At 51.3% G+C, this 25117-nt stretch overlaps 1 protein-coding gene across 5 annotated transcripts in view; it reads right to left on the reverse strand.

Annotated features, from left to right (window-relative positions):
• Positions 1-25117, reverse strand: part of Rasgrf1 (Ras protein specific guanine nucleotide releasing factor 1) — a 105588-nt gene that overhangs the window by 15626 nt on the left and 64845 nt on the right. For 3 of the 5 annotated variants that reach the window (XM_027922968.2, XM_027922972.2, XM_027922983.2), the window contains 12 exons: positions 24894-24957; positions 23309-23445; positions 21039-21121; positions 17260-17508; positions 15457-15827; positions 13254-13379; positions 11538-11708; positions 10473-10579; positions 9889-10001; positions 7662-7722; positions 5247-5350; positions 3739-3823 (listed from right to left, as the gene is read on the reverse strand). In XM_027922968.2, coding sequence (XP_027778769.1) covers positions 3739-3823; positions 5247-5350; positions 7662-7722; positions 9889-10001; positions 10473-10579; positions 11538-11708; positions 13254-13379; positions 15457-15827; positions 17260-17508; positions 21039-21121; positions 23309-23445; positions 24894-24957 — 1671 coding nt within the window. Of the gene's footprint in view, positions 1-3738; positions 3824-5246; positions 5351-7661; positions 7723-9888; positions 10002-10472; positions 10580-11537; positions 11709-13253; positions 13380-15456; positions 15833-17255; positions 17548-21038; positions 21122-23308; positions 23446-24893; positions 24958-25117 lie in introns of all 5 variants that reach the window. The other 2 variants (XM_027922980.2, XM_027922966.2) reach the window with 2 other exon arrangements.

Raw genomic sequence — 25117 nt, forward strand, 5'->3', positions numbered from 1 at the left:
GGAAACTGGGGCCAGACAGCAGGGAACTAGAATTGCAAGGAGTTGGTGCAGCATGAAGCACCAACCTCTTTGTAATTTCTTTGCAACTTCCTATGAATATAATTATTTTAAAATAAAAGTAAAAAAAGACTAATTTTTAAAAAGGTGATAAAAGAATATTTGCAGATGAATAATAGTTATGGGGTTTTACTACCAAATCTTATCAAAAACAATTTCTTCATCTTTTTTTTCTTTTTGACATGCTAGAGATTAAATGTAGGGCTTTGCACATGCTACGTAAGCTCTCTACTACTGAGCTACATCCACACACCTAAAACAATTTCTAAAGATTTCTAAAAAAAGGTACTGTAGAACTACTTAAGCATGTAAAACTACTCAAGAGAATCAGAAGGGAATGATAACATAAAATAGTGCATGTATTGTATCTCCTAATAAATTGAAGTACTGCTTAGATTCTTAATCTCATAGCAGCTGGTTTCTGCTGTGCTCTTCTACTTTTTAGACTACACACACACACATAAATAAATAAATAAATTGAAGTAGTAGTTAAAATATCTTTCCATCAAGAAAGCACTGAACTTGAAAACAGTTTTACATAAAAGTTATACTAGTTATTTTGTATGTTTTGGTATTGGGGATTGAACACAGGGGCTCTTTACCACTGAGCTTCATCCCCAGACTTTTTTATTTTTTATTTTGAAACAGGGTGTCACTAAGTGGCTGAGGCTGGTCTTGAACTTGATATTCTCTTGCTTCAGCCTCCTGTTGTTGGGAATTACATGTGTGTGCCACTGGGCTCAGAAATATTATTTTTTTTAAGAAGAAAGAGAAAGAGAATACCTGCTAATTTATTCTATGATGCCAGCATTACCTTGATACCAATGAGTGTTTCATTTCCTTTCTTGTGTTGAGATGGACAACACAAGAAAGGAAATGACATATCTGTTTATACACCACAATCACATTGGGTTTGTCCCTGGGATGCAAAGATCTTTGATTATTAGAAAAAAAGAGTGTAACTGTCATTTACCATATCAATAGACTAAAGGAAAAAAACCACATGACCATTTCAATAGCAGGAGGAAAAATACTTGATAAAAATCAATATCCAGCTAGGCATGCTGGTGCATGCCTGCAATCCCAGCTACTCAGGAGGCTGAGGCAGGAGGATCAAAAGTTCAAGAAGTCCAGCATGGGCAACTTAATGAGACTCTTGTCTCAAACTAAATAAAACATGGGGATGTAGCTCAAAGCGTGAGGCCCTGAGTTTAATCATCAGTAACACACACACACACACACACACACACACACAGAGTCAATATTCATCATGGGAAAAACTTCTAGCACACAGGAGTAGAAAGGATTTAAAAAAAACCTTGATAGAAGAGCAAACACCATCCTACATGGGGAAATAGCAGAAACATTCCCTTTAACACTAAGAACAAGACATCTGTCACTGTGTCCATTCCACATTGTCCTGGAAAGCATGGGGACGAGGATGAGGCACCTGAGGCCCCAGTGTGCAACTGCCAGGAGGGTGAGTGGCTTCTTAAGCTTTGCACCCTGGCCACCTTGCTTGTCTCCCCCAGGTCTAGCCCTCATGCTGGAGATCTTAGCTAGTACCAGTCAGAAGGACGAAGACATGGAAGGCAGAAGGGCTGGAAAATAGCAAAGAGAACTGTTCCTGGGGGACATTAAGAAAGCCACCGTCATCGAGACACACATTCTGTGTCTCAGGATACAGAATGATTTAAACACAGATGGCCAAGTGCCAAGGAGTGATGAGGCAGCCTCTGGAGGCTGTCCCTGGGTTCAGAGGGGACTTTCCTGCTGTGTAATGTGGGCGATGCAATTTAACTTCCTTGAGTCTCAGTTTCTCCCACTATAAAATGAGAATAGCAAATTAAATGAGATGATGTCTATGAAACCCTTATAGCATAGCACCTGCCACACGGTAAAAAGTGAATGATCAGTTTGTGTTCTTGTCTTGTCCTAAACAGTCCTGTGCATACAGTGGGACAGCACAAGGAGAGGACAGTGTCGGGCTGCCTGGCACTGTGCACGTGTGTGTAAGGCATGGTCAGACCCAGGCCTCTAGCAGCCTGTTTGCTAAAGCTTTGTCTGGTCTCCATTGCTCTCTGTCCTGGGAGACACAGGGGTAGCCATTCTGCTCTCTGTTCAGGGCAGAAAACCACCTGGTGCCCAGGACTGGAAGGCTCCAGATGGCTCCTCCCCTCTGCTGTAATAGTGGGTCTTTTCTGTTCCTCCTGGCTGCCAAGGACCCACCCAGGATGGGCTGTGTGTGCCTGGGGGCCCATCCCCTGCTGAGGTTAATGCGTGGAGCCCTGGCAGGCGGTCAGGATAAGTGGAATCATGTGCTCCCACCTCCACCCATCAAAGGCTCTTATGTTGATGATTAAACTCAGAGGAATGAAGATGCTGAGTGCAAATTGCTCTCAGAGCTATTTCGAGGTTGGGTGTGGATGGGTCCCAAGGATCCAGGGGGCAGACCTTGAGCAGATATGGAGAAGTTGCTGGGAGAGAGATTTTCTCACATGGGCCATCTTCCACAGTGCAGGCACGGGAGGTATGCTCAGCCACACACTCTGCTAGAGCCTCAGCTTCTCAGTATCTCAAATGTGAGAACAGCCCCCATCCCTTAGGCTTGGTGTGAACTTTAAATGAGATTATTATGCATGTAAAGTGCAGTGCTAGGCACCAGGCAGGAACTCAACCAGGGGCAACTACAATAGGGAACTTTGCCAACACTCCATGCAAGAGACTTTTGCCTTAGCAGACTGAGACCTGTTTGGCCTCTGATCTCTGCTGCTCTCATGTTTTTCTGAGATGGGCTTCTAGGAGCTGGGTGTATGGGATGCTCCTGTCTGATCTTAGTGTCCTAATCAGAGTTAGCCCAGGTCCTTTGTGCTATGTACACGGGGCTGCTTTGCTGTTTTGGTATCTCTACAGTTCATCCCCAAGAAAGCATAGGGGGTGGGAATAGGGGATAAAGTAGGAGACAGAGACTGGCGGAGTCAGATACCAGGCCATCTTGATCTTGCCCAGGGACACTCACAAGCCCTTGGCTTCAACCCAGCCTTGCCCATTAGTGGTTCTGGGTCTCTGGTCTCTTTAATGTGATCCTGTGGGGTCCAGTTAACCATCATGAAAGTCAAGAGGGTGGTAAGAACATCATTTCATCACTTCCAGGGTACTTTAAGCCCCTAGCCAACATTTCAGGAATTTCGGAGGGTGCTGGGTAATGTGTGTATGCATTAGAGGGAGGTTGTCTGCCATTCCCCAGCCTAACAGTCCTTGTTTCTGATACTGAGTTGAGGTTAAAAGGTAAGCAGCACAGCAGAAGCACAACCCTTTCCTCCCTTCCTTTCCATCAGGCACATCACCACATCTGCTCTCAGGTGACTCCTCTCAGTAATCACAGGCTTGAGGGAGGGCTCCCCGGGAACCAAGGCTGGGCTGAGTGTCTTTCTCTGATTGTCCCTGTTAATTGTCATGTGACCTTTCAGTGGTCAGCCCATTTATTAGGTGGAGAAACTGAGACTGAAGTCACCAGCCCAAGGTTATATGGCTGGGGGTGGGGACACCAGAGAGGACCCAGGTGGCCTGGCTCCTGCTAGTGTACAGCCTGCCCTCCACTCAGCCCTTTGAGGGTCCTGCTGAAGAAACTCTGGGCAGAGAAAACTCTGGGCAGAGAAAGATGCTGCTGCCCATACGCACATCATTGAAGTGCTTGGTGGTTTTCATGATGTAAGGCGTCCTTTCGTTCTTCTCCAGCTTCATCCAGCCCTGTCCGAAGAACTCCCTGCAGGAAGGAAAGGGAAACCCAGGGTGGTGAGGTGCTGGGGATTGAGTACTAGGCACTCTACCCCTGAGCTCCACCCCCAGCCCTCTTTGCTTTTTGAGGTTGCCATTTATGGGAGCTCTACCTTCCTCAGAGCTCTGGAGAGGAAGGAACCCTGGGCTGGAGTCTAGCTCTGCCTTGTATTGGTTGTGTGGCTTCAGGAAAGCCCTTTATGCCTCAGGGTCTAGTTCCCCCAACTGTAAAATGGGAATAACCAGGGCAGTTTCCCCACAGGCTGAAACAAGACAAGGCTTGGGAGGATCATCCTCAGCTGTGAGGGGGGCACATTAGGTCTTGTCAGGGGTCTTGCTCGCTGTAGGGAGAACTCACATTTTACTGACTCTGCAGGGATTTGTCTGTGGAATAGGGGCAATTGAGGCCACAAAAAAGGACCGGATAGAAGGACAAGGTTGCCTTCAAGCCAACCCAGCAGCACAGAGGACCTCAAGGAAAGCCACAGGCTGCTCAGGCTCCTGATTGGATGGAATGGTGAGGAGATGCACCTGGCAGAATCTCAAGGGCAGCAGGGCTGGGAGGAGACAGGCTGGGTGTGAAAACACATCCTGCTTCTCCTCCTGGAGGAAGCACATCAGAAATGATGACTATTTCTACATCCGGGGATGTGGCAAGTTTTCAAAATGCCAGTGTCCTCATTTAGGTGAGGCTGAACTCTGGGGGGTGAGGGCTGTGAGGGTGCCGGGCCCCCTTTCTGGAAAGCAGAGAATGAAAGCCCTGCGTGACGTGTAGCTTCTGATCTGGAGATTCCAGTTTGGGGAAATTATTCTGGAACAACTGTCAGAAGTTCAGAGAAATATTTTGTTACAAGGATGTTTGGTTTTAAGTTCAGTTTTAAATATAAAAGTGAAAAGTGAAAACCACCCTGTGACTTTATAATGCTGCTAGGGAATTCTGTACACTTGTTAAAGAAAGAGGGATGCAAAATTATCTAAGCAGTATGATTACAGTGAACACTGCAGGTGATGACTACAGACCAGAGCTGGTAGGCCTTGGGGTTTAGTCAAAGTTTGGAGCTGTCCCCAAAGTCTGTGCCTGGAGCTTGCATGTGCACACCTGTGTGCCCACACACATGCCTGAGTGCATATTTTCTCACATGTCTATGTGCACACACACGAACACAGCTTTTTTCTAGACCTTTAGAATAGGGGCTCTGAGCGCTGCTTCTGGAAAAGCCTGTGTACGTGTGCACATGGGCAGCTGATAAGTAGACAAAGAACTTAGGGGAAGGAAGGGAATCCATGCATCTTTATTCTGGGACATGGAGGGTCCGTGCAGCTCTGGGAACCTGCTGCCTGTGTCTCAGGGATGTGCTGAGGAGATGCCTGAGGAGCAAGAGAGGGAGGAACTAATGCCAGTGCCCACTTACTCATAAGGAATCTTCTTGAAGACGAGGTGGTCCAACAGGGTCAGCTGTTCTGCGATCTCCAGGGCCGAGTGATTTTCAAAGGGCTCAGCCTTCACACCTTCTGCCTAAGGGAGCAGGTCTTGAGTTAGGACCAAGAGGGACACTTCCAGGCTTTCTGGCCACCTCACTGAAGGGCTGTGTTCAGTTCTAGTGGCAGGGGAGGTGGATGGGGTATGACAAGGGGAGAATAGGGGATGGGGAGCAGAGCCCCAGCATTGATGCACCTTGTGTGTGTGGCCTGTGCTTCAGGATCATTCTGTGCAGTTGTCACTCTGCCAGGGAACCACCACCATCCCACTGGGACAATGGAGGCTTGCTGAGTTCAGGTCACCTGATTCCAGGATGTGTTGGTGACTCCCTGCAGGTGCTGTCTGGGCTCCAAACCACCCCAATACAATTTCATTTTGAAAGTCATTAGCCAGTGTGCATTCCCAGGTATGATTATCACCTGGGACAGTGTTTTTGTCCTGTGCCCAGGAGACAGCCATCTGGCCTAGGTCTTGGACTACCATGGCCCTGGCACTTGGGACATTACTTTTAAGGGGGCCCACAAAATCTGGGCCCATTGACTAGGTCAAGTTCTCGGGGAAACATCAGCCAGGAATAGTGGAGCCCAAGGCAGGGATGAGAGAAGGGGTGACACAATGGCGGGCAAGGGGCTGTCTGAATGACTCACAGACAGTCTGCTGGATCTGGAGAGGGCTGGAGGGAGGTGGAGGAGGAGAGGGAAGGGACAATCGTGTTGGTCTCAGGAGCAGCTTGTGTTCACAGAGGAACGAGTGTGGAACAAGGATCCTCTGCATCCCTACACCCTCAGGGCCAAATGGGCCATATAGACATAGAGGGGTAAGTCCATATGGGCATGTGGGCTCACAGGAGGACCTGTCACAAACCACTCATGACTTCTGCTTTCCCTGCCTAGAAGTTCCAGTGGGCTGGGCTGAGCACCCTAGACCATCTGCACTGATTGCAAGGGAAGCAGGGTCCACCCACACCCAGGGAACAAGCCATTCCTCCCATTTCTTCTCCAAACATTGAGGTCTGCATCACCAGGCCGGGGTTAGACAATGGAGATACACAGACCTGAACACACAGACCCTGACTTCAGGTGCAGGGTGCCCACCATGTGGATGGAGCAGGAATGGTGCAGGAAAACAGCCTGTGTGTGCATGTTGGGCAGGGGGTGGGAGTGTGGGGGGGTGCCATGGATGCTTCCTGCCAGAGTCACCAGGGAACGGAACAGAGCCCAGCTGCAGGAACACAGGTGTGGGGAACCCCATGTCTTCAGGGATGAGAGTTCTCAGGAAGGCTGAGGGGACAAAGGCAACAGGGGCTCTGTGTTGCCCTGTTGCAGGGTAAGGACACTGCATGGGGTCTTTCCCCTGTGTGTTCACAGGGAGGGGACCTTCAGCCTCTGAAGCAGGTGAATGCATTAATACAGGCAGAAAGTTCAGCCATATTCACTCCAGAGAGAACAACACTGGTGGCCAGGGGCTGGCCAAGGATGGTTGTATAGTCAAGTCCAAGGGTGAATCCAGGAGGCCCCATTGGGGTGAGTCCAGGAGGTCAGAGCTGGGGTATATCCAGGGTACTGAGGAGCACAGAGGCCTGCATCAGGCTTGAGTCAGGAGAAAGTGTACTGGTCAAAAGGGGGCAGGTGGCCTTCTGCTTCCTTCAGGTGTGGCCTAAGAAGAAGGGTGACCCTGGAAGCAGAGGTCAGAGCCAAGGGCCCGGGCCACATTTCATCAGGCTTGTGAGAAACCTCCTGGGGTGAAGCCTCTCTCCTCTCTGGAAGTCTGAATCTGAATCTGCCCCACCCAGGCTCTGGGATGTTTGAAAGCTCAGTTCTGGAAGAGCCTCAGGCTGTTCACAAGGAACAAGGGCTCTCTGCTCTTGAGGGGCAAATGTTCCAGCCCGCCTCTCAAGGAGCCATTGTGTCTGCTCCATTGGTAGACGCTGGGGAGGGTTTGCCCAGCATTCTGACCTCAGAGGGTCAGTCTGGAAGAAGTGGGGTCTGGGGGCACCAACTTCCTTGCCTGAAGGGCACATGTGGATGGGGGTGGGGCACCAGCCCTGCAGTGCTGCCCCGGGACAGAGTATGGGCAGGGTATGGGCAGGGTGCTGCTGCTCCATGGGTGACCCCCACATGTACCCCAGGTGGGAACAGCCAGTTCTAGGAATCAGGAGGGGGACTGTGAGAGGGGAGAGGATCAGAGGTACAGGAACCATGGTTCTAAGTCACCCAGTTTGTGGCTTGTTGTTACATCAGCCACAGGAAATGGATACATGGGTGGCCATGCCTGGTTGGGTGGTCAGGGGCAGGGAGGACCAAAAAGGGGCTGCCTTGGTGAGTGAGGGGAGGTTGACCCTGCTCACCATCTGTGTGATCTCCTCCAGTGTGATCTGGTTGTCACCTGGGTCCTCCTGGGTCAGAGTCCTGGGGAGGAGAAGGCAGCTGAGCCCCAGTTCTCCTCTCAGGCAGCCCCACCCCAGCCAGACAGAATGCCCTGCAGCTGCCTCGAGACTTTCCTCCTGTTCATGCCCTTTTCCAGGACCCTTTCCCTTTCTTCTTCACTGGCCTCTTCCTGATGGTCCTGACCCTCCTGGCTGGGTGAGGTCTCCTCCTGGGGGCTCCCTGTGTACTGCTGCATACTGGCCACTGAGAGACCTGGGCAGGGGGCCCTTGAGGTCAGGCTGTGTCTGATTCATTCCTGTGGCTCTGGCCAGTATACAGCAGGTGTTCCTTCATGCACATGGAAGGAGATGAGGCACGAGGGAAAGGAGCTCTAGGCCTGAAGCACCAGAGCAGGCAGGAGGAGTACAGGGGCCCTTCCAGATGGGGTGTCCCTCTAGTCTGGTCTTGACCAGAGAGGGGTTCACAGGATGGGAGGGGGCAGCATGGTGGTCCAGGGGCCAGAGGGGGACTGTGCTGGGGGGAAGTGAGGACAGAGGCAGATGACTGAGCTGAGCAGAGTGGGCACCAGGTGGTGGTGGGAAGTGAGGGGGGCCCTCAAAGTCAGGCCAAAGTACCTTGTGACAGGACTCGGAGCCACGTTCTGTGAAAGCAACGGTGGGCCAGAGGGATAGAGGCTGGGGACAGGCTAAGAGCCAGGCCTGGGGTGCATGTGTGTGGGAGCAGCTGGGGGTCTCCAGGGCCAGGATGGAGGGAGTGGCACTCTGCCTGGGTGTCAGCCCTCACAGCAGGCACCAGCATGTACTGCTCTGAGAACTGTCTCACCTGAGGACCTGTGGTCAGAGGACCCACAGTCGGAGCACTGAGGGCTGGCTGTTTACCCAGGGCTGCTCCACCCCAAGCCTGCCACTGCACCCTGAGACGAAAGTGTTCAGAGCCAGTTCCCAGATGGCTTTGGTCAGTGTGATCGGGGGCGCAGCATACTTCCTAGGGAGGACTGTGAGGGAGACTCCGAAGGCCTGGAGCTGACTACGTGCAGGTGTGCGTGTGTGTGCGCATTCGCACGCGCAGGGAGGTAGGTACTGAAGATGAGGGAAGCCTAAGGACATTCAAGGACTGTGAACCTGCAGGAATGACTGGCCGGAAGCTGGGGCTTCAGGTTAGGCAAGGGGAAGGTTTGGTAATGGGAAGGAGGCTAGAGACTCTGGTTTTAGGCAGCAAGTGCTTGTGCAGGACTTGGCAGAAAGCCTGGGGCTGAGACAATGACTTGGGGGCACAGAAGGGTGGCTGGAGCCAGGCAAGATGTCAGGAGGAGAGGTCTGAGCTGTCACCTGGGCTGGGCTGGGAGAGGACAGCAGAGTCAGTGATGAGAGCAGCAGGTGGGGAGGGAGGGGGGCTGTGCCTGACACCCCCTGAGCCACCTGTGAACTGCCACTCACAATCGCACTCCAGCTCCACCCCAGCCCTCCAAGCAGGTATCCTTCACCCACTTAACAGAGGAGAAAAATGAAGTTCAGAGAAGAAACTTGCCGGGTCATTTGCAAGTCACTGGCTCAGCCAGCTCTGATGAGGGGGCTGCCTGGGCCCTGGCTTGCACCAGGGGAGGCTGCCTGAGGAGCAGGAACAAGCACAGGATTGGGGACAATAATTTAACTGCGGTCAATTCCACAGACGTTCCCTGGGTCTTACCAGTACTGTTCAATGGCACTCTCTACAATGAGGGGCGTGTGCTATGTCTGCTGGGTCCAGACTGGGGTCATTAGCTGTGGGTGAAGCAATATGACTGTGGAAATGAATTTTAATTTTATTCAACTTTAATTAACTGAGGTTTAAATAGCCACATGTAGCTGGTGTTTACCACACTGGATGGCACAGGCTACACAGGTGTTAGCCATGGACACACTTGGAGAAGTGGGCATGGTTCTTGCCTCAAGGAGATCAAGGTCTGGTGGGGGAGGGGAGAAGGGAGGGACGGATATACGGACCACCCACTCCCAAGCTGGGAGGCTGAAGGGGGGCTGCATGGCTCTCAGGTGACTTAGGGGTCATTTCTATCCTGACATACCTTCCTGGGGCCATCCTTTTGCCTGAGAAGGACTCCTCACCTCCCTGGCCTCTGGGCAGCCTGTATGAGGGCAGAGGTGAGGCTCCCTGTCCCAGCAGGCATCCTGAGCTGGTGGCTGTCCTTACCTGATGATGTTGGCTGCAGCCTTCCGCTCCTGAGTCAGGAGCTCTGGGTCATGCATGACCTCCTCCAGGAAGCCGATCACCTTGCATTTGAGCTCGTCGTTGGTCTCAAAGTCCTTCAGGAAGAGGGGACGGGTGGCTTGGCTATAGTTTTCAAGCTGACCTGCAGGGGGCTGGGCCCAGGCTAGCAGGAGAACCACAGCTTCTGTTCTGCCAGGGGCTGCCTTACATCATTACCTTTCTGTTGACTTGGTGGCAGGGTCAAGTGGGGCTGTGGGATTCTTAGCTATAGGTTAGGGCACTGGGGCAAGGCTATGGACCCCAGGCCAGGGACGCAGAAGCCTACTTGTTCCTCTGGGAGGATGGATGTGGACAGACAGAGGCTCCTTGTATTCTTGAAAGTCCCTGATTCCCTCCTAGGGGACTGTGTGGGTCCTTCTGGTAATATTGGCGTGGCACTTGGGCTTCCTCCCTCCGCTGCCCCGCTGGCCATCAGCCCATTCAGCCAGCAGTCACCCTGGGAGCAGCTGGCTCCTGGAGCCATGCCTGCAGGTCTCCTGCAGCCACCCAGGAGGATTCCCACTCACCTGAGAGTGCTTGGAGACCCAGTGGCGGAGCACATTCAGGACTCGATTGGTGGCCGCCCTGCGGATCACAAACTCCTTGTCCCCATTCCTCTGGTCAGGGGGAAACCCTGGTAGCATGAGTGGCAGAAAAGAGAGAGGATACAGGAGGATGAGAAACAGAGCTCCCTCTAGTCTGGATTCAACTCCCAGATCTGGTTAATCTGGGCTGCTGCTCATAGCTGCCAGGTGAGAGGGATAGTAGGGACCATCAAATACTCAACAACTAGGTTCTGACCCTTAAGACGGGTGCCAAGAGTTGTTAGTGGACACAGTCCATGAATCCTCAGCCTCTGCCAGAAGTCTTCATCTTTCAGGGGCTGCTGGAAGTTTCTGGTGGCCTCCCCTGACAGGTCCACTCAGACACCAGGGCTCTCTGGGGTCCCTACTCCAGCTGGTGCTATGGGGCCACTGCTGAGGAAGTGGGTGGTAGGAGGGTGGGGGCAGAGGCTCCTGTGGGCTTTGCTGAGTGGAAATTTGCCAGTTGCAAAGGGGGCTGGGTGGGGAAGAAGGAGCTCCCCGCTCTGGTGGATGCTGCAGGAAGAAAATCTGGGATGGGTGGCAACAGTCTGCAGGGTGGGAGGGGGTAGTGTCTGGGTGGGTGCTGGGATGCAGGAGATAAGGCCACCCTCCTCGGGGCTTGCCAGGCAGGTGGCTAAGATATTATCCCCTTGGATAGAGGCTGGGAAGGAAGAGTGAAGATCAGGCTGTGCCCTGGGCGTGCAGTGGCCATGGCTCCAGGGGTGGGGTGTGCAGAGGCCCAGCTGGTGTGGGGCAGGGTGGGGGGGCATTGCTCCAGCATCCCCATAAGAGGAAGGGGGGCTAAAGTCAAAATCATGATGTGGGAAGCGAGGCATCCAGCCAGTGAGAGCCGTGAGTTGAAGCAGGGTTCTTGGAAGGGGTGCTGTTAGCAGGACCCACAGTGTCCCCAGCACCACATGGGAAACACTGACTGTGGCCAACATCTCGGCTTTAGGCCACAGAGGGGCTGACCTGGGCAGGGATGTGTGAGCAGACCGCCCCACGTACCTGCGCTGGCTAAGGACATCCTGCGATACTTCTCCTTGTTTGGGGTGCCCTCGTTGGCTCCTGCGGTTGCTATGGCAAAGGCAGAGGCTGCTGAGAGGGCGCTGCGGTTATTGTCCAGTTCGCGACAGGAGGTCATCACCACTCCGTTGTTGTAGGAAAAGAGCGGGAACTCTGTGGAGAGGAGGGAACCAGTCTCCTCAGCGTCCCTTGTGGTCAGCCCTTCAGGCGGCTGGAACCCGAGGCATCTGAGGCTGGACTAGCACCACGAGCAGGCAGCTCTGTCTTCATGGACCAGGCTTGGTCAGCTGGTCGGGGGCAGCTAAAGTCTCTGGGAAGGGTCATGCTTTGATCTCCCCAGGGCTGTGCCAGGGTGGGAAGGCCCTGCCAACCTACTGCTTCCACCCAACCCTTCCAACACTCTGTGGCTCCCAAACCCATTGCTTCTCAGGCCCAGCTGTGTCCAGTCCAGCTTGAGGACAACACCATGAGTTTTCTTGCCCTTTCATTGTCCAGGGAAGTGACACAGCTTGTCCAATGTCTGACATCCAACAGTTCATACTGATGGGCTCATGGGCACAGTGCCATGGGGAGAATATTGCACCTGGAGTCCATCCACCTGGGTTGAAATTGTTCCCAACTATTCACTAACTGTGTGACCTTGATTAAATTACTTAACTTCCTTGAGACTCAATAATCACCTCTGGGTAATAGGGATAACACCTACTTCCAAAGTGGATGCTAAAATTAAAGGAGATAACATAGATGAAAGTACTTTGTATAGGTGAAAAGCTATGTAAATAACATGGAACATCCTTGATGATGATGATGATGATGATGATGATAATAATAATAAATTTTTATAGTAATTGTAGTAGAAAGTGACTCCAGAAACTTTTAGTTTTATCTTGTAAGTCTATAAAATAATCCATACTTGGGACAAAGTAGCAGTCCTTAAGCTGTGGGGAGCAAGTGATTTAAAGATTCAGACTTATTTCTGAGAATTGGCCTTGCATGAGATGTGTCTGTGTATGTGAGAAGCTGTACCCAGCTGCAGTGTGCCCAGGGAGTTTTTGGATAGCCATCGAGTTTGGGATCCCTGCTGCCCCTTGCATGTGGGAGTGGGGGCTTGGAGAGGGCAGTACTAGGCAAGAGCGGCTGTCCTCTCCCCACCTCTGGGTGTCTCAGAGCCCTTTTTGGTATGGGCAGTTGATTTACGAGAACCAGAGACCAGGATGGCTCCTCAGTGACCCTTCAAGATTTCGAATCTGAGATGTCGGGTGAGCAACATCACCACCGTTCAGAGACTTTTTCCTTATTTGAAAAGCAGGAATAACCCAGCCTTTCTACAAGGCTGTTGAGAAGAGGAGAGGGCCTGTCACAAGTCTTGACACCCAGGGCCCTAGGAAGTGCCTCTGATCTCCCCTGAGTGAGCCTGACACGTGGAGCCTTCCTGCCCCCCCCCCCCCCAACGCTGTGTTGGCTGGTTAAATGCAGTTTCGTCTGAATTAGGGGTGACTTCACTGAGTTGAAGAGCAGGATCTACCCAGCCAATGCTCCAGCACCCACAGCCCCCCGGGGGTTATGAAACATAAGAACAGTCACTGCTCTCAAGAGTTACTCAAAAAACCCAAGGATGACACCCACTTGCTTCAACTTGACCTGCTGCCCTCTTCCCACCTGGGAATCTATTTGTAGTTTTGTGCTGGTCAGCTGTACCTGAAGAATTTTTGCTTTTGACTGATTTTGGTGTTGTTGGAGATTTAGTTGGCGATGTCTCAGTATCACCATCATCACTCTGGTTTTGATCAACATCTGACTCTTCTTTCACAGAGACTTCTGAGCCTGGGAGAAAAGAAATACTCTCTCAGTTATCTATCGATTTGAAAATTCTGTTATCGAAGTAGAGTAAGTGTGGGCTATTCTGACGAAGAAAGTTTAACAGCTTTATTTGCCAAAGCCTTTGCCAGAACCTTTCATGTGCCAATGGGCACTGTGAATCTCCAGGACGGAGTTTACTCCATGGTGCTTCTCACACTTTAATGGATACACCCAGGAATCGTGGTAGAACATTGGATTTTGACTCAGGTCCCCTGTGAGGCCTGAGAGTCTGTAGTTCTAAAAAGCTCCAGGTGATGCCCATGTGGCTGGTCCATGGACCACGCTTTGAGTAGCAAGGTTTTTCTCTCTCTGGTTTAGTATCTTAGGGTGAACATCTGCTCTGATTTGCCCAGGATAGTCCTGTTTTATAGGAACTTGTTGTCCTTCTGGTTTGGGCAATCTTGGGAGACTCACTGTCTATATACTTTGGAAAAGCAGGTGAATTGTATTAAAACTTAACTATGGAGCTGGTGGTGTGGCTCAAGTGGTAGCGCGCTCGCCTGGCATGTGTGAGGCACTGGGTTCGATCCTCAGCACCACATAAAAATAAAATAAAGATATTGTGTCCACCTAAAAAACTAAAAAAAAATAAATATTTAAAAACAACAACAACAAACAAAACAAAACAAAACTTAACTATGGCATGGTGAGTTCTTGGTCAAAAATTCTTAACTACTCTGGGCCTCAGTGTCCCCTCCTAGAAAGTGAGTGCAGTTACACTTGGACTTTTTGAGAACTCAACAAAACACACAGTTATTCTCTTTAGAAAAGAATACACACACACACACACACACACACGTGTGTGTGTGTGCCTGGGTGTGCATAGGCACAAAGGCACACAATTAGGTTTGAGAGCCCCTGGATCACTAGTTGAGAAGAAGCCTGGTGGGCTTGCCGAGACAGCATGCATGAGACCCTGGGTTTGATCCCTAACACAGAAAGAGGACAGTGCTCCCGCTGCTGTCCCTCTGAGGATCCTGTATGCTGCACCATGAGATGGCATTTGGGGGGCTCTGTAGTAGGCTCTTACCTTACTTACCAACTTTCAGCTGTGAGAGTCAAGCACATCACCCATTTGTATTATGTGCCACAAGAAATGTATTACCCCTCACCAGTTTTGCCCTCTGCTGGGGGTAACCTCTGCCTTCCTTCTTCTCAACTCGAAGGAGAGAGATGGTCCTTCTCAAAGCCTAGTGCTTCTGGCCAGTCCAGGGTTTGGTGCGCATATGTGTGCGTGCATGCGTGTGTGTGTGTGTGTGTGTGTTGCTGGGCGTTCACATGTTCATCAAGTCTGTGTTGAATGGTTCCTCAGGATGTGGCCTGATCGTCTGATCTACAACAGAATCAAACCTGATCCTTCTAGAATGGTCAGGAGAAGCTCTAGAATAGGGAGGCACTGGCCTGCCTTCGCATCCTCTCTGGCCACTGCCCCCACATGCAGTGTTCTGGGTGTGCCAGGTGTGCCGAGCTTCAAGCTGTTCCCTGAACACACAATGCCTTTCCAGATGCCTCAGTCTTTCACATTCCATCCTCTTTGTCTAGAAGGTTCTGTCTTCCTCCTGGTGAAGATCTAGATCTAGTAGGTCCTCCAGGGAGCCTTCTCTGCTTCCCTGATGCTGTCTCCACCCCATCCCCAGTGCCCCCTGAGCGGCTCTCTAACACAACACATGTCATGTGTGTCCACCTTTCAGTGTCTGGTCTGGTTCTGCAGCCAGACTGTGAATCCCAGTGGGCAGGAGCTAGTTCTGATGACCTTTTCTCTCCTGGGCCCTGAAGGAAGCCTGGCCCAGACACATCTACTGCAGACATGGATGAACCTGGGGTGCTGGATGCTGCTGTCAGGCAGGGTGATGGGAGCTGACACCTCAAGTGGGCTGAGGCCCTGTGAACTCTGGCCACTCCCTGGCAGGCTGGGCCCCCACATGTGCTACCTACCTGCACTGCCCACACCCTGCACCGCCACCCAGCTGGATGGGCCCTCCACGCCGCTCCACTCCTGTGTGCCCCAAAGCCAACGCTGCTGCACCCACACACCACTCACTCTGCTTGCTGAGAGCTGAGGGGTCTTCAGGCTTCTCAGGGGTTGTATCACCCTCATCTGGAATCTTGTTGGCGAAGCTGCTGGACACATAGAGCTTGTTGGTGTCTAGCGTGGCCTTGCTGAAGGGTGACATGGCTGAGTACATGCTGGTGTAGCCATTGGAGCTGCAGCTGAGTGCAGCCAGGTCCAGGGCCTTGCCGCCCGTGATGATGGGGATGTTCAGGGAGAGCTTCCGCCGGCGGCTGGGTGACGAAGTGCTGATGGACAGGGGTGGCGGGGAGGAGAACTTGCGGGTGGCACGTGGGGACTTGGGAGGTTCCCCATACAGGAGCTTGTTGTTCTGGCCGCTGGCAAACAGGAGCTCCAGGGACCTGCAGGAGGACAGGGAAGGACACGGCAGTCAGTGGTCATTTGACCTGGCCATCAGGCTTGCTCCCCATCTCCAGCAGGGCTCAGGAGATGGCTGACAGCAGGGGCTCTCTTGCTCTCAGGATCTCTGAGACCTGGAGCTGATCCTCTGAGTAGGGACTGTGTGATTTAAGGGCTTGGTGCCGAGCGTCTATGGACGTGATGGTTCCCGTGGTGGATGTGGGGGTTCATGGCCGGGGTGGGTGTACCTGCTGCTCGCTCCTCTGCCTCCCTCGGGTCAGCAGCAGTATCTGACCTGAGATGCTCATGGTTCTTGACCTGCTGGTTTCTGTAAAACAACTTCCCTCCATCCCACCCAGGGCCTCACCTGCACACTCTGACCTTATCCTTACAGTGGTCCTGATGGGTGCTTCATGCATAAGAAAGCTGAGGCTCAGAGACAGGAAATGACTCCCTGAGGCCTCCAACTCTAAACCCAGTGTCCCCACCATGGCAAGTAAGGGGTCTCACATGTGAATCTGGGTTGGGGGATGGGTGGGAAGCTGGGGGGTCACCCAGCAATCCTGAGACCAGAGACCTGGATTCAAGTTCTCACTCAGCTACAGACTTCTAAGGGCTCCAGGGAGTGTCCTGGCCTTTCAGGATGCAGCCAACCCAGGGGAAGAGCTGAGCTACAGTGATATAGATAGGAAAGGTGGCCTCTCAGGATAAGGTGTAAGCAGAGCAGCTGTAACCTGTGTTCCGTTCTTTTCTTCCTTCGTCCTTCCTTCCCTCCCTTTCTTTCTTCTTTTCCTAGAGGGGTGGGGCCCTAGGTTTCCTAGAGGGGAACTGAAGTGAGAACAGGGAGGAGAGAATAATGTGTATCCCTCAGACTCCCCCACTCAGGGCAGGAATGGAGGAGGCCAAGACTGAGCGGAGGTGTCCTGTATGCCAGCCCTCCCTGGCCTTGGGAGGGGAGGACACAAAGCTCCCTTGAGAACATATTCTTAACCCTCACAGTGGTTTTGAGATACAAATATGTGCTGGGCACAGTGGCCCACACCAGTACTTCCAGCGACTCGGGAGGCTGAGGCAGGAGTATTGCAAGTTTGAGGTCAGCATCAGCTATTTAGCAAGGCTGTAAGCAACTTAGTGAGACTCTGACTCAAATAAAATATAAAAAAAGTGCTGGGGATGTAGATCAATGGTTCTTGACCTGCTGGTTTCTGGTTCAATCCCCAGCATTAAAAAAAAAAAAAAAAAAAGAAGAAGAAGAAGAAAAAGGAATACAGATGCATACTGTCTTGTGGTTCATGAGCTGGGTATGTCCCAGCATCCAGACTGACGGGATGCCTTCTCCTCCAGGGACCTCCCGGGCACCCCTGGAGCAGAGTTTAGTTTCCCTCCAGGCCTGAGGTTCTGAGGGTCCGGTAGGAGGAGGGAGCCTGTGCCCACCTGGCAGGGATGGCGCTGATGGGTTTCTTGTAGATGGTGATGAGCTTGTCCAGGACCACGACGGCCGTGGTGAAGACGCGGTAGGAGTGCAGGAAGGTGTTGAGGAAGTCGATGCTCAGGAAGCGCAGGTCCGTCAGGCGCTCCAGCAGCCGCTCCACGCTGGCGTACCGGATCTGCAGCACTTTGCAGGAGTTCATGGTTTTACTGAAGCGAATGTCAACGTCATCACAATATAAGGAGGCATCTGATCTGAGGATGGAGGAAGAGGTGACATGGGTCTGAGGTTGTCTGGGCCCACCAGCTGGCAAGCCCATCTCTGTCCCCATGGTCCCAGCCAGGGATGGTCTTACTAGGAGAGCAGGGGATGCTTTAGAAGCATGGCACTGAAGGAGGGTCCTTTCCCCAGGATCCTAAACACCTTCAGCATAAACCTAGCAGTACTGGAAAAAGATGACAAACACACGGGAAAAAATGTGCCACCAAATTCTTGAGACACACAGGAAGTCTGTTCACTGAAAAATGTGTGCATGAATATTCATAGCAGCATTGTCTGTTATAGCCTGGAGATGGAAATATCCCGACAGCCACCAGCTGAGGCGTGGACCAGTGACTTGTTACATCCACAGTGGTGGGATATTACTCAGCCATAAAAGGGAATGAAGCACTGACACACACAATGAGCCTCAAAAACATCAGGCCAAGCCAAAGAAGCGAGACACAAGATCACATGTCCTATGACTCCCTTTATAGGTGATGTCCAAAATGGGAAAATTTATAGACACAGAAAGAAGATTGGAAGTTGCCAGGGAATGAGGGAGGGTGGCTTTGGAGATGACTGCTACTAGGTACAGGATTTTCTATTGGGGTGATGGAAGTATTCTGTGTTTAGATTGTGGTGATGACTGTAATCCACTAAATTATACACTTTAAAATGGTAAATTTTATGTTATGTGAATTAAATCTCAATTAAAACAATTTGAAGGGAAAAAAGTATAATAAGAAAAATTCCCAGGGACTCAAAACAAGGAGCAATTTGGAAACTAGGTGCCACTTTTGCTGTCTTGAGGGTGTCTGCAGCTCTTGGGAACCAGTGTCTTGGGTTTTCACAGGAGCAGGAGACAAGGCCTGGCCTTCGGGAGTGGGAGGGTTGGAGAGACCACCATGTAAAGACAGACCCTTGAAGGGCGCATCCTCAGAGAAGGGTGGTCTAGGAAAAAACCTACCCACCTGAAAATGGAGATAGCAAGTCTTTTTGATTTGGCTGGGCTCTGGGGAACACAGCGCTCCCTTGAGAATGTAATACTTGCCCTCATAGTTATTTTGAAATACAAATATGCACTCCTTTTGTGGTCTAGAGCCTCAAACAAAGGGCATAAAAATGGGGTCACAGGAAATAATGCTTTTGGTGCACCTGGTACAGGCAATCACAAAACTTTGTGAAGGGCACTTCTCAACTGGGCTGGTCTAGGGAGCCTTCAATGCAAAATCAGCCATATCCTTGCTGACACCTGTTGCCTCTTGGTTCCAAAAGGCCAACAAGGTGAAGCTGGCTTTTCAATGGGTGATCATTATGAACTTCCAGCTCCTGTATCAAGGGGGGGGGTGCATGCTCAGCTTTTATGTCTCTTCTACCTACTTAGCCTTTACAGGGGAAGATCATCCTGTCCTTGATCTACCTTGGCTGCCTGTTTAGTACTAGAAGAAATCTTTAGCCAGCAGTGGATCAGCTGGACTTCTGGTCTTTGACCGAAAGTGAAACCTTCCAGGTTGGTCAGACATGCGGGGTTGGATCTATCAAAGTCTTTCATCCTGAGTCAAAATGGGGAAGAGAGGAAGAGCATGGGATGAAGATTACCTCTACATAGGGAAGAGGGGTGGGAGGGAAAGGGAGGGAGAAAGGGAATTGCATGGATGGTGGAAGGAGACCCTCATTGTTATACAAAATACGTGTACGAAGATGTGAGAAAAAAAAAGAATAGCGTTACCCTAGATTAGGTAGAGAGAAGTGATGGGAGGGGAGGGGAGGGGTGGGGGAGATAGGAAGGATATAGCAGAATGAAACAGACATTATTATTACTGTGTGTATATATGTGGATGCATGACCAATGTGATTCTGCAACCTGTATACTCAGAAAAATGAGAAATTATATCCCATCTGATTCCAAATGTATGATATGTCAAGGTCATTGTACTGTCATGTGTAACTATTAAAACAAAACAAAACAAAAAAGTCTTTCATCCTGGACAAAGGGATCACTGCATGAGGTCGGAATCTGACCCAGGCAACACCAATTTGAACCCTTCTCTGGGGCTTTGCGATTGGATCTGTTAGCAGAAAATCTCTTTCTTCTCAGGGTGCCAGGACACCGGGACAGGTGTTTAGTGCAGTCAACCGCAGCCTAGGGGACTGAGGGTGGAGCAGGTTCTAAACTTCTAAGGTCAGCCACCTCTATTGGGCATGGTGGGAACCAGTAATCCCAAAAGCTGCTGCAACATGCAGCGCCCTCTGGTGGCTGAACCACAGCAGACACGTTTTAATGGTGGGATCCATCTACTATTCAAGGAATGTTTTGTTATTTATTTGTTTTTGGTACTGGGGATGGAACCCAGGGTGCTCTACCACTAAGCCACATCCTCCCCATTTTGAGACAGAGTCTCCCTAAGTTGCTGAACATTTGATCCTCCTGCTTCAACCTCTGAGTACTGAGTAGCTGTATCTGTAACCATAGGCATGTATCATTGTGCCCAGCAAACAATGACTCTTTTGAGCAATAATATATATATTTTTTTTCATTTTCTGGACATTGCGAATCTTTGTTATCATGTTTACCTTTTTTTTTTTTTGGAACCAGGGATTGAAGCCAGGGGTGCTTACCACTAAGCTATATCCCCAGCCCTTTTTAATTTTTGACAGGGTCTCACTAAGTTGCTTAGGGCTTCACTAAGTTTGCTTAGGGCCTCTGTTTTTTAACCTGTAAAAGGAAAATAATAAGATCTACCATACAAAATTTCTCAAGAATGTAATAGGTGAACTGACTGAAGGACCTAGAACAGGCACATAGGAGGTAACAAGTGGATGTCAGCTCTGAGCTCACTGGCCCTTTAGAGGGTATTTCCTACTAGGATATGGTACTGCCTAGGTGGCTGCCGGCTGGCAGTGGGTCAGTCCATCAAGCGCTGGCTTTGTCAGATCTGCCTTTGGGTTGGTGGTGGTGTGCATGAAGGAGTGTGGCATTTTGGACGCTAAGTACTGTTGTGTACTGTTCCCTGGCACATGCACTTGGAGCAGCATAGAGACTGTGGTTTCAGACACAGGTGGGAGCTGGGTCCTGATGTGCATGGGGTGAATGAACATCGGCAGGCTGGGGCTCACAGGTTGGGATGGAGCCAGTGGGCTGCAGGGTGGAAACAGGAAGGAGGGTGGACATTGAGTGTGCAAATCGCTGGAGGAGAACTGTGCCTGGTGCAGGTGAGGGAGGCTGCATATGGAGGGCTCAAGGTCTGGAGAGCTGTGTCCAGAAGAATCCTAGGCCCTTTGTCCTCGAGGTTGCTCAAATAGGGGCAGTGGCCCTGGGGCCTTCTGTGTGAAATGGTTTTGAAATGTTCCTTGTATTTATTTTGTAATCAGGAGAAGAAAAATAGCTATTAATAAGAGTGTGTAAAATAAACCCAGCATCTTTTGAGCCCCGGGGGCTGGCCCATACCAGGGTCCTGGCTGTCCCCGCATGGTACACAATCTCCGGGACACAGTCTGGTGAAAACAGGTTAAGGGCACTTACTTGATCATCTGTGGCACAGTGACCTTGGAGTTTTCTTCAAAGGCGTTCATCATGAGTCCATTGCACCGGATGTTATCCACACACTGGAAACAGAGGGGACCCCAGGGTAAGAGCCTTAGTCCCTTCCAGGATCCAGGCCCACGGAGGGCTCTGCCAACTGAGGGGTTCATACACCCCAGCCTGACATGGGGTCCTCAAGCTTCAAGGTCATTGTCCAGGCAAGGACAGGGTGGTCTTGATGAAAAAAGCCTTCCTTGGATTTAGGTTGGAGGTCAAATCTATCTGAATGACCTTGGGGGATTACCTGACCTTCTTGAGTCTTAGATTCCCTAACTTCAAAATGGGGACAATGACTCCTACCTCACTGGATTGTTTGCAAAATAGAGGCACATGACACTGACCACACTGTTGCCTACCTCTGAGGTCCAGTGTCAAGGGCAAGATCAGCTCTACCATGATCTGGGCTCCCTCTTCTGGGAGGCCTATGCAGCTGGGCCTTCGCATCCCCTGCAGGAGAGCTCTGTGCTCTGCCCTCTGCCTGCCTACCCAGTGCCAGTGCTCTGATGCTGTGGACGGTTTTCCACATCACACATCCATATGTGGGGGGCGCTTGCAGCAGGGGAACCCGTGATTGCATATTTTACGCAGCCTCCAAAAAAATTCAAAATCTAAGTATTGCTTTGAATAAAAACTACTCACACAAACAAAACTAAGAGACACATTTCCTGAATGTTCCCTGCTCCAGTACTTTACATTTCTGCCATGACAGGGTTCCTCCTTGGCTCAGGCACATCACAGAATCTTCTGGAGTGTATGAGTGGGGGTGGGTGTCAAGGTCACTGGGATGTGGCAGTCCGAGAGAGGCTGGTAGGGTGTCTCCAGATCCAGCCCCCTGGTCAAGGTCAGTTCCCCAAAGGCGGTACCTCACATAGGGAGGTTTCTGACATTTGTATTTCTAGTCCAACACTAGTCCACATGCCACTGAGACTCTCCTTAGTGCGGCAGACTCAGAGGACCTGGAGGGCCTAGGGAAATGGCCAATGCTGTTCCCCAGGGGAAAGGGCTAGGGGACCCATAACCATTGGCATCCGCGACATTGCCAGGAGGCCGAGGCCCTGTGAACATCCTCTGGGAGAGCAGCCTGAGCCCCTGACAGTTACAGTTCCCTGGAGATGGGAAAGGGCTCAGCTTGGGGTTCCCAGTTTTCTCCAGGGCATGCTGGGACCTTTGAAGACCCACAGGAAAACTAGAAAGAACAGACAGATGCCATGCATTATCCTAACATGCCTTGCTCTTCTGAAACTGAGAGAAGGCAGGCTAGGAGTGGGTGGTCAGGGAAGCCTTAAGTGGGCAGCAAAGAGAAGCTACAGAGTGAGGGAAGCTCACTTGGTACAGTGAAGACTCTGCCCTTTGAGAGTCCCTAAGCCCCTGACCTATAGGAGGTCACACTCCTCTAGGTTTGTCTCCCTATGGAGGAAACACCAGTCTTGCCTCCTATTCTGCTATCAGCTGCTCTCTTAAAATACCCATCCTGCTCTGCAGAGGGGACAGCCACAGGCTCTGTAGAGGGGACAGCCACAGGCAGGTACACTGGGAGGTGGCTGCAGGGATGGGCTACCCTGGTGCTTCTGGAGGCTGAATCCCAGCGCTGCTGACAGTCTCTTTCCAGACTCAGAATCCCTGCTCCCTGTACTTCCAATGCCCACAGGCCTGTGGGTCTGCTGATTGTACCTGGGGAAGCCTGTGCTTCCTGGTTAATGCTCCAAATAGTATCCGCTGATACTTGCAGCGGGCAAAGGACAAAGCCAAATCTTTCCTTTGCACAACCGATGCTGGGTTTGATCTCAGGAGGCTGCCTGCAGGGACGCCAGCTCCTCAGGGGCAAGGCTCTCTCTCTTCAAAATCTGTTGCATCTAACATCCTTGGCTGGTGGTGCCCAGATTTTTCTTGGGGTGTATAAAGATGTAGATCCCAGGCCATCCACTAGGTCTTGAGAGGGGTGAAGAAGAGCCCAGGAATTTGAAGTTTCTAAAATCACCTTGCCAGGTGACTCAGATGCAAGGGGTCCTCAGACTACACATGGCTGGTGGCCCAGAGGACTATGCAAAAGGATGCACTAGCTGAGCTCAGCCTTGGCTGGGGCTGTGGACCTGGTGGACTTGGGTCTTTTCTAGCATTACAATGTAGCTATCATCCCTCTTTGTCCCAGGTCCCCAACCAGGTTGGTCATTTAGAGATCACTTGCTCTCAGGAATAGGGGACATGCTTACCTGGCTGATGTCACTGGTCCATGCTGCCTTCTCCTGTCTGGATGAGGCCACGAGGATGACCGTGAAGGGGGGGGAATCCTTTGGCTCTACTCCAATCTTAAAATCCAAGTGGTCTACGTCTTGGCCAGATCCTTTGGCTTCCCGTTGCAAAACATGAAATTGGCAGAGTGGGTGTGGGCCCCTTGGGAGTTTTGCTGGTCCCTACCTTACCCATCAGTGGGGGCTCTGGATTAGGGCACCCAGACACTGGCTGCTACTTTCAGATTTTTTGATGACCTGGAGTGCAAAAGTGACTTCCAAGCATTCAGGAATGTTCTGGATTCAGAGCCAGACTTCTGGAGTTTGCCCTCGGCCCTCACTGCACCAACAGGGAGCTGAGATCCTGAGCAAGGGTTTAGCCACGCCCTCAGCAGGGCCGCCAAACTGGGGCTAAAGATGCTCTCACAGCTGGGACCTGCTACCCCAAGGCATTATTTGGGCCAGCAAGGAACTTGGATGTCTTAAATTTTTATGCACTAGGCTGGTTGTTTAGTTCAGTTTAAAGCTCCCCAGTGCAATAGTAAATCCTAGGTATTTTTATTACTGCTCTTAACCTGAAAATTTCCTTGAACTCTTGAAAGCTGTTTACTGGGAAGACCAAGGCCAGAGTATGGATTTTTTTCAACGTGGCTACATTAATTGGGTATGTACTGAAGGGGGTAGAATGTTGTGGAATGTCTGCTTCAGTCCTGGGCTGTTCTGCTGCGTACTGCCTTTTGACCCTGGAGTGACGCCTGCTCCCTCCATCAGGGAGGTTTCAGGAGTCCTCCTGTACAACAGGACTGGGATCCAGGTCTCTGAGGCCCTGTCCCTTCTAGTTCTGACACTCAAGAGTTTTAGGACTTCTTGGTGGGCACAGGGGAGCTTGGGGAGCTTGACCTGTGTGGTGACTTGGGGGACCATGCTGGCTTCTCTGAGAGGTGGGGTGTCTGTGTGTTGCAGGTGGGAGATGCTCAGGGCCCTTTCCAAAGCCCAGGGAGGAAAACAGCTTCAGGGCCTCACAGTTCCACTTGAGTCGGGGCTTTCCTGTGCGCCAGAGGTGGCTGACATCAGAGAAGCTTGTGCTGGCCAGAGTGCTCCAGGTAAGTCACACACATTTTCCTTGGGGAGCTACTGGGCTTGGCCCTCAGTGGAGTAAGGCGTGATATGCCCTGCATGAGTGCAAGTCAAGGGGACACGGAGCAACCACCAAGTCCAAGCCCAAGCCCATGCCGTGTGAGACTGGGATGCAGACTCAGGCCCTCCCTGAGGAGCCCAGTGTGGGGAAGAGCAAAGATTGCAAGTCCTGTTGGGTCCTCCCAGGGCAGGGCATCCACTAGTATCTCTGAGCGTTGGCTGGGGCCAGTAAAGAAGGAAAATGAGGACCAAATTTGGGAGTGGGCTCAGGAAGACCCAGACCCGGGCCCCTCTGTATCCAGGAAAGGGGCTTCCACACTTGAGCATCTGCTCTTCCTCCCCACCAAAGCCAGTGCTGGGCTGTGACCCTCCTGGGTGAGCGTGTGTGTCTGTGTGAGCATGCACAGGCACAAGCAATTTGCACACTCACCTTCCTCCTCTGTGCTTTCTGGGTCCTCCATTAAGGTGCAGTCGATGAGGGATATGACTCCATTCTGAAAAAAAGCAGCAGTTTCCACTTGGACCGGGGTGGATATGCTAGCTCAAGAGTCCTCCTAGCATGTTAGTGTTGGAAGGGGCTTTACAGAGAGCGTCCAGGGTTACACATACACATGGGTATGTATTATATGCCAAGAGGAAATTTTGCTCTGGAAA

This window comes from Marmota flaviventris, chromosome 2 (assembly GCF_047511675.1).
Source record: "Marmota flaviventris isolate mMarFla1 chromosome 2, mMarFla1.hap1, whole genome shotgun sequence".
Lineage (NCBI taxonomy): Eukaryota > Metazoa > Chordata > Mammalia > Rodentia > Sciuridae > Marmota > Marmota flaviventris.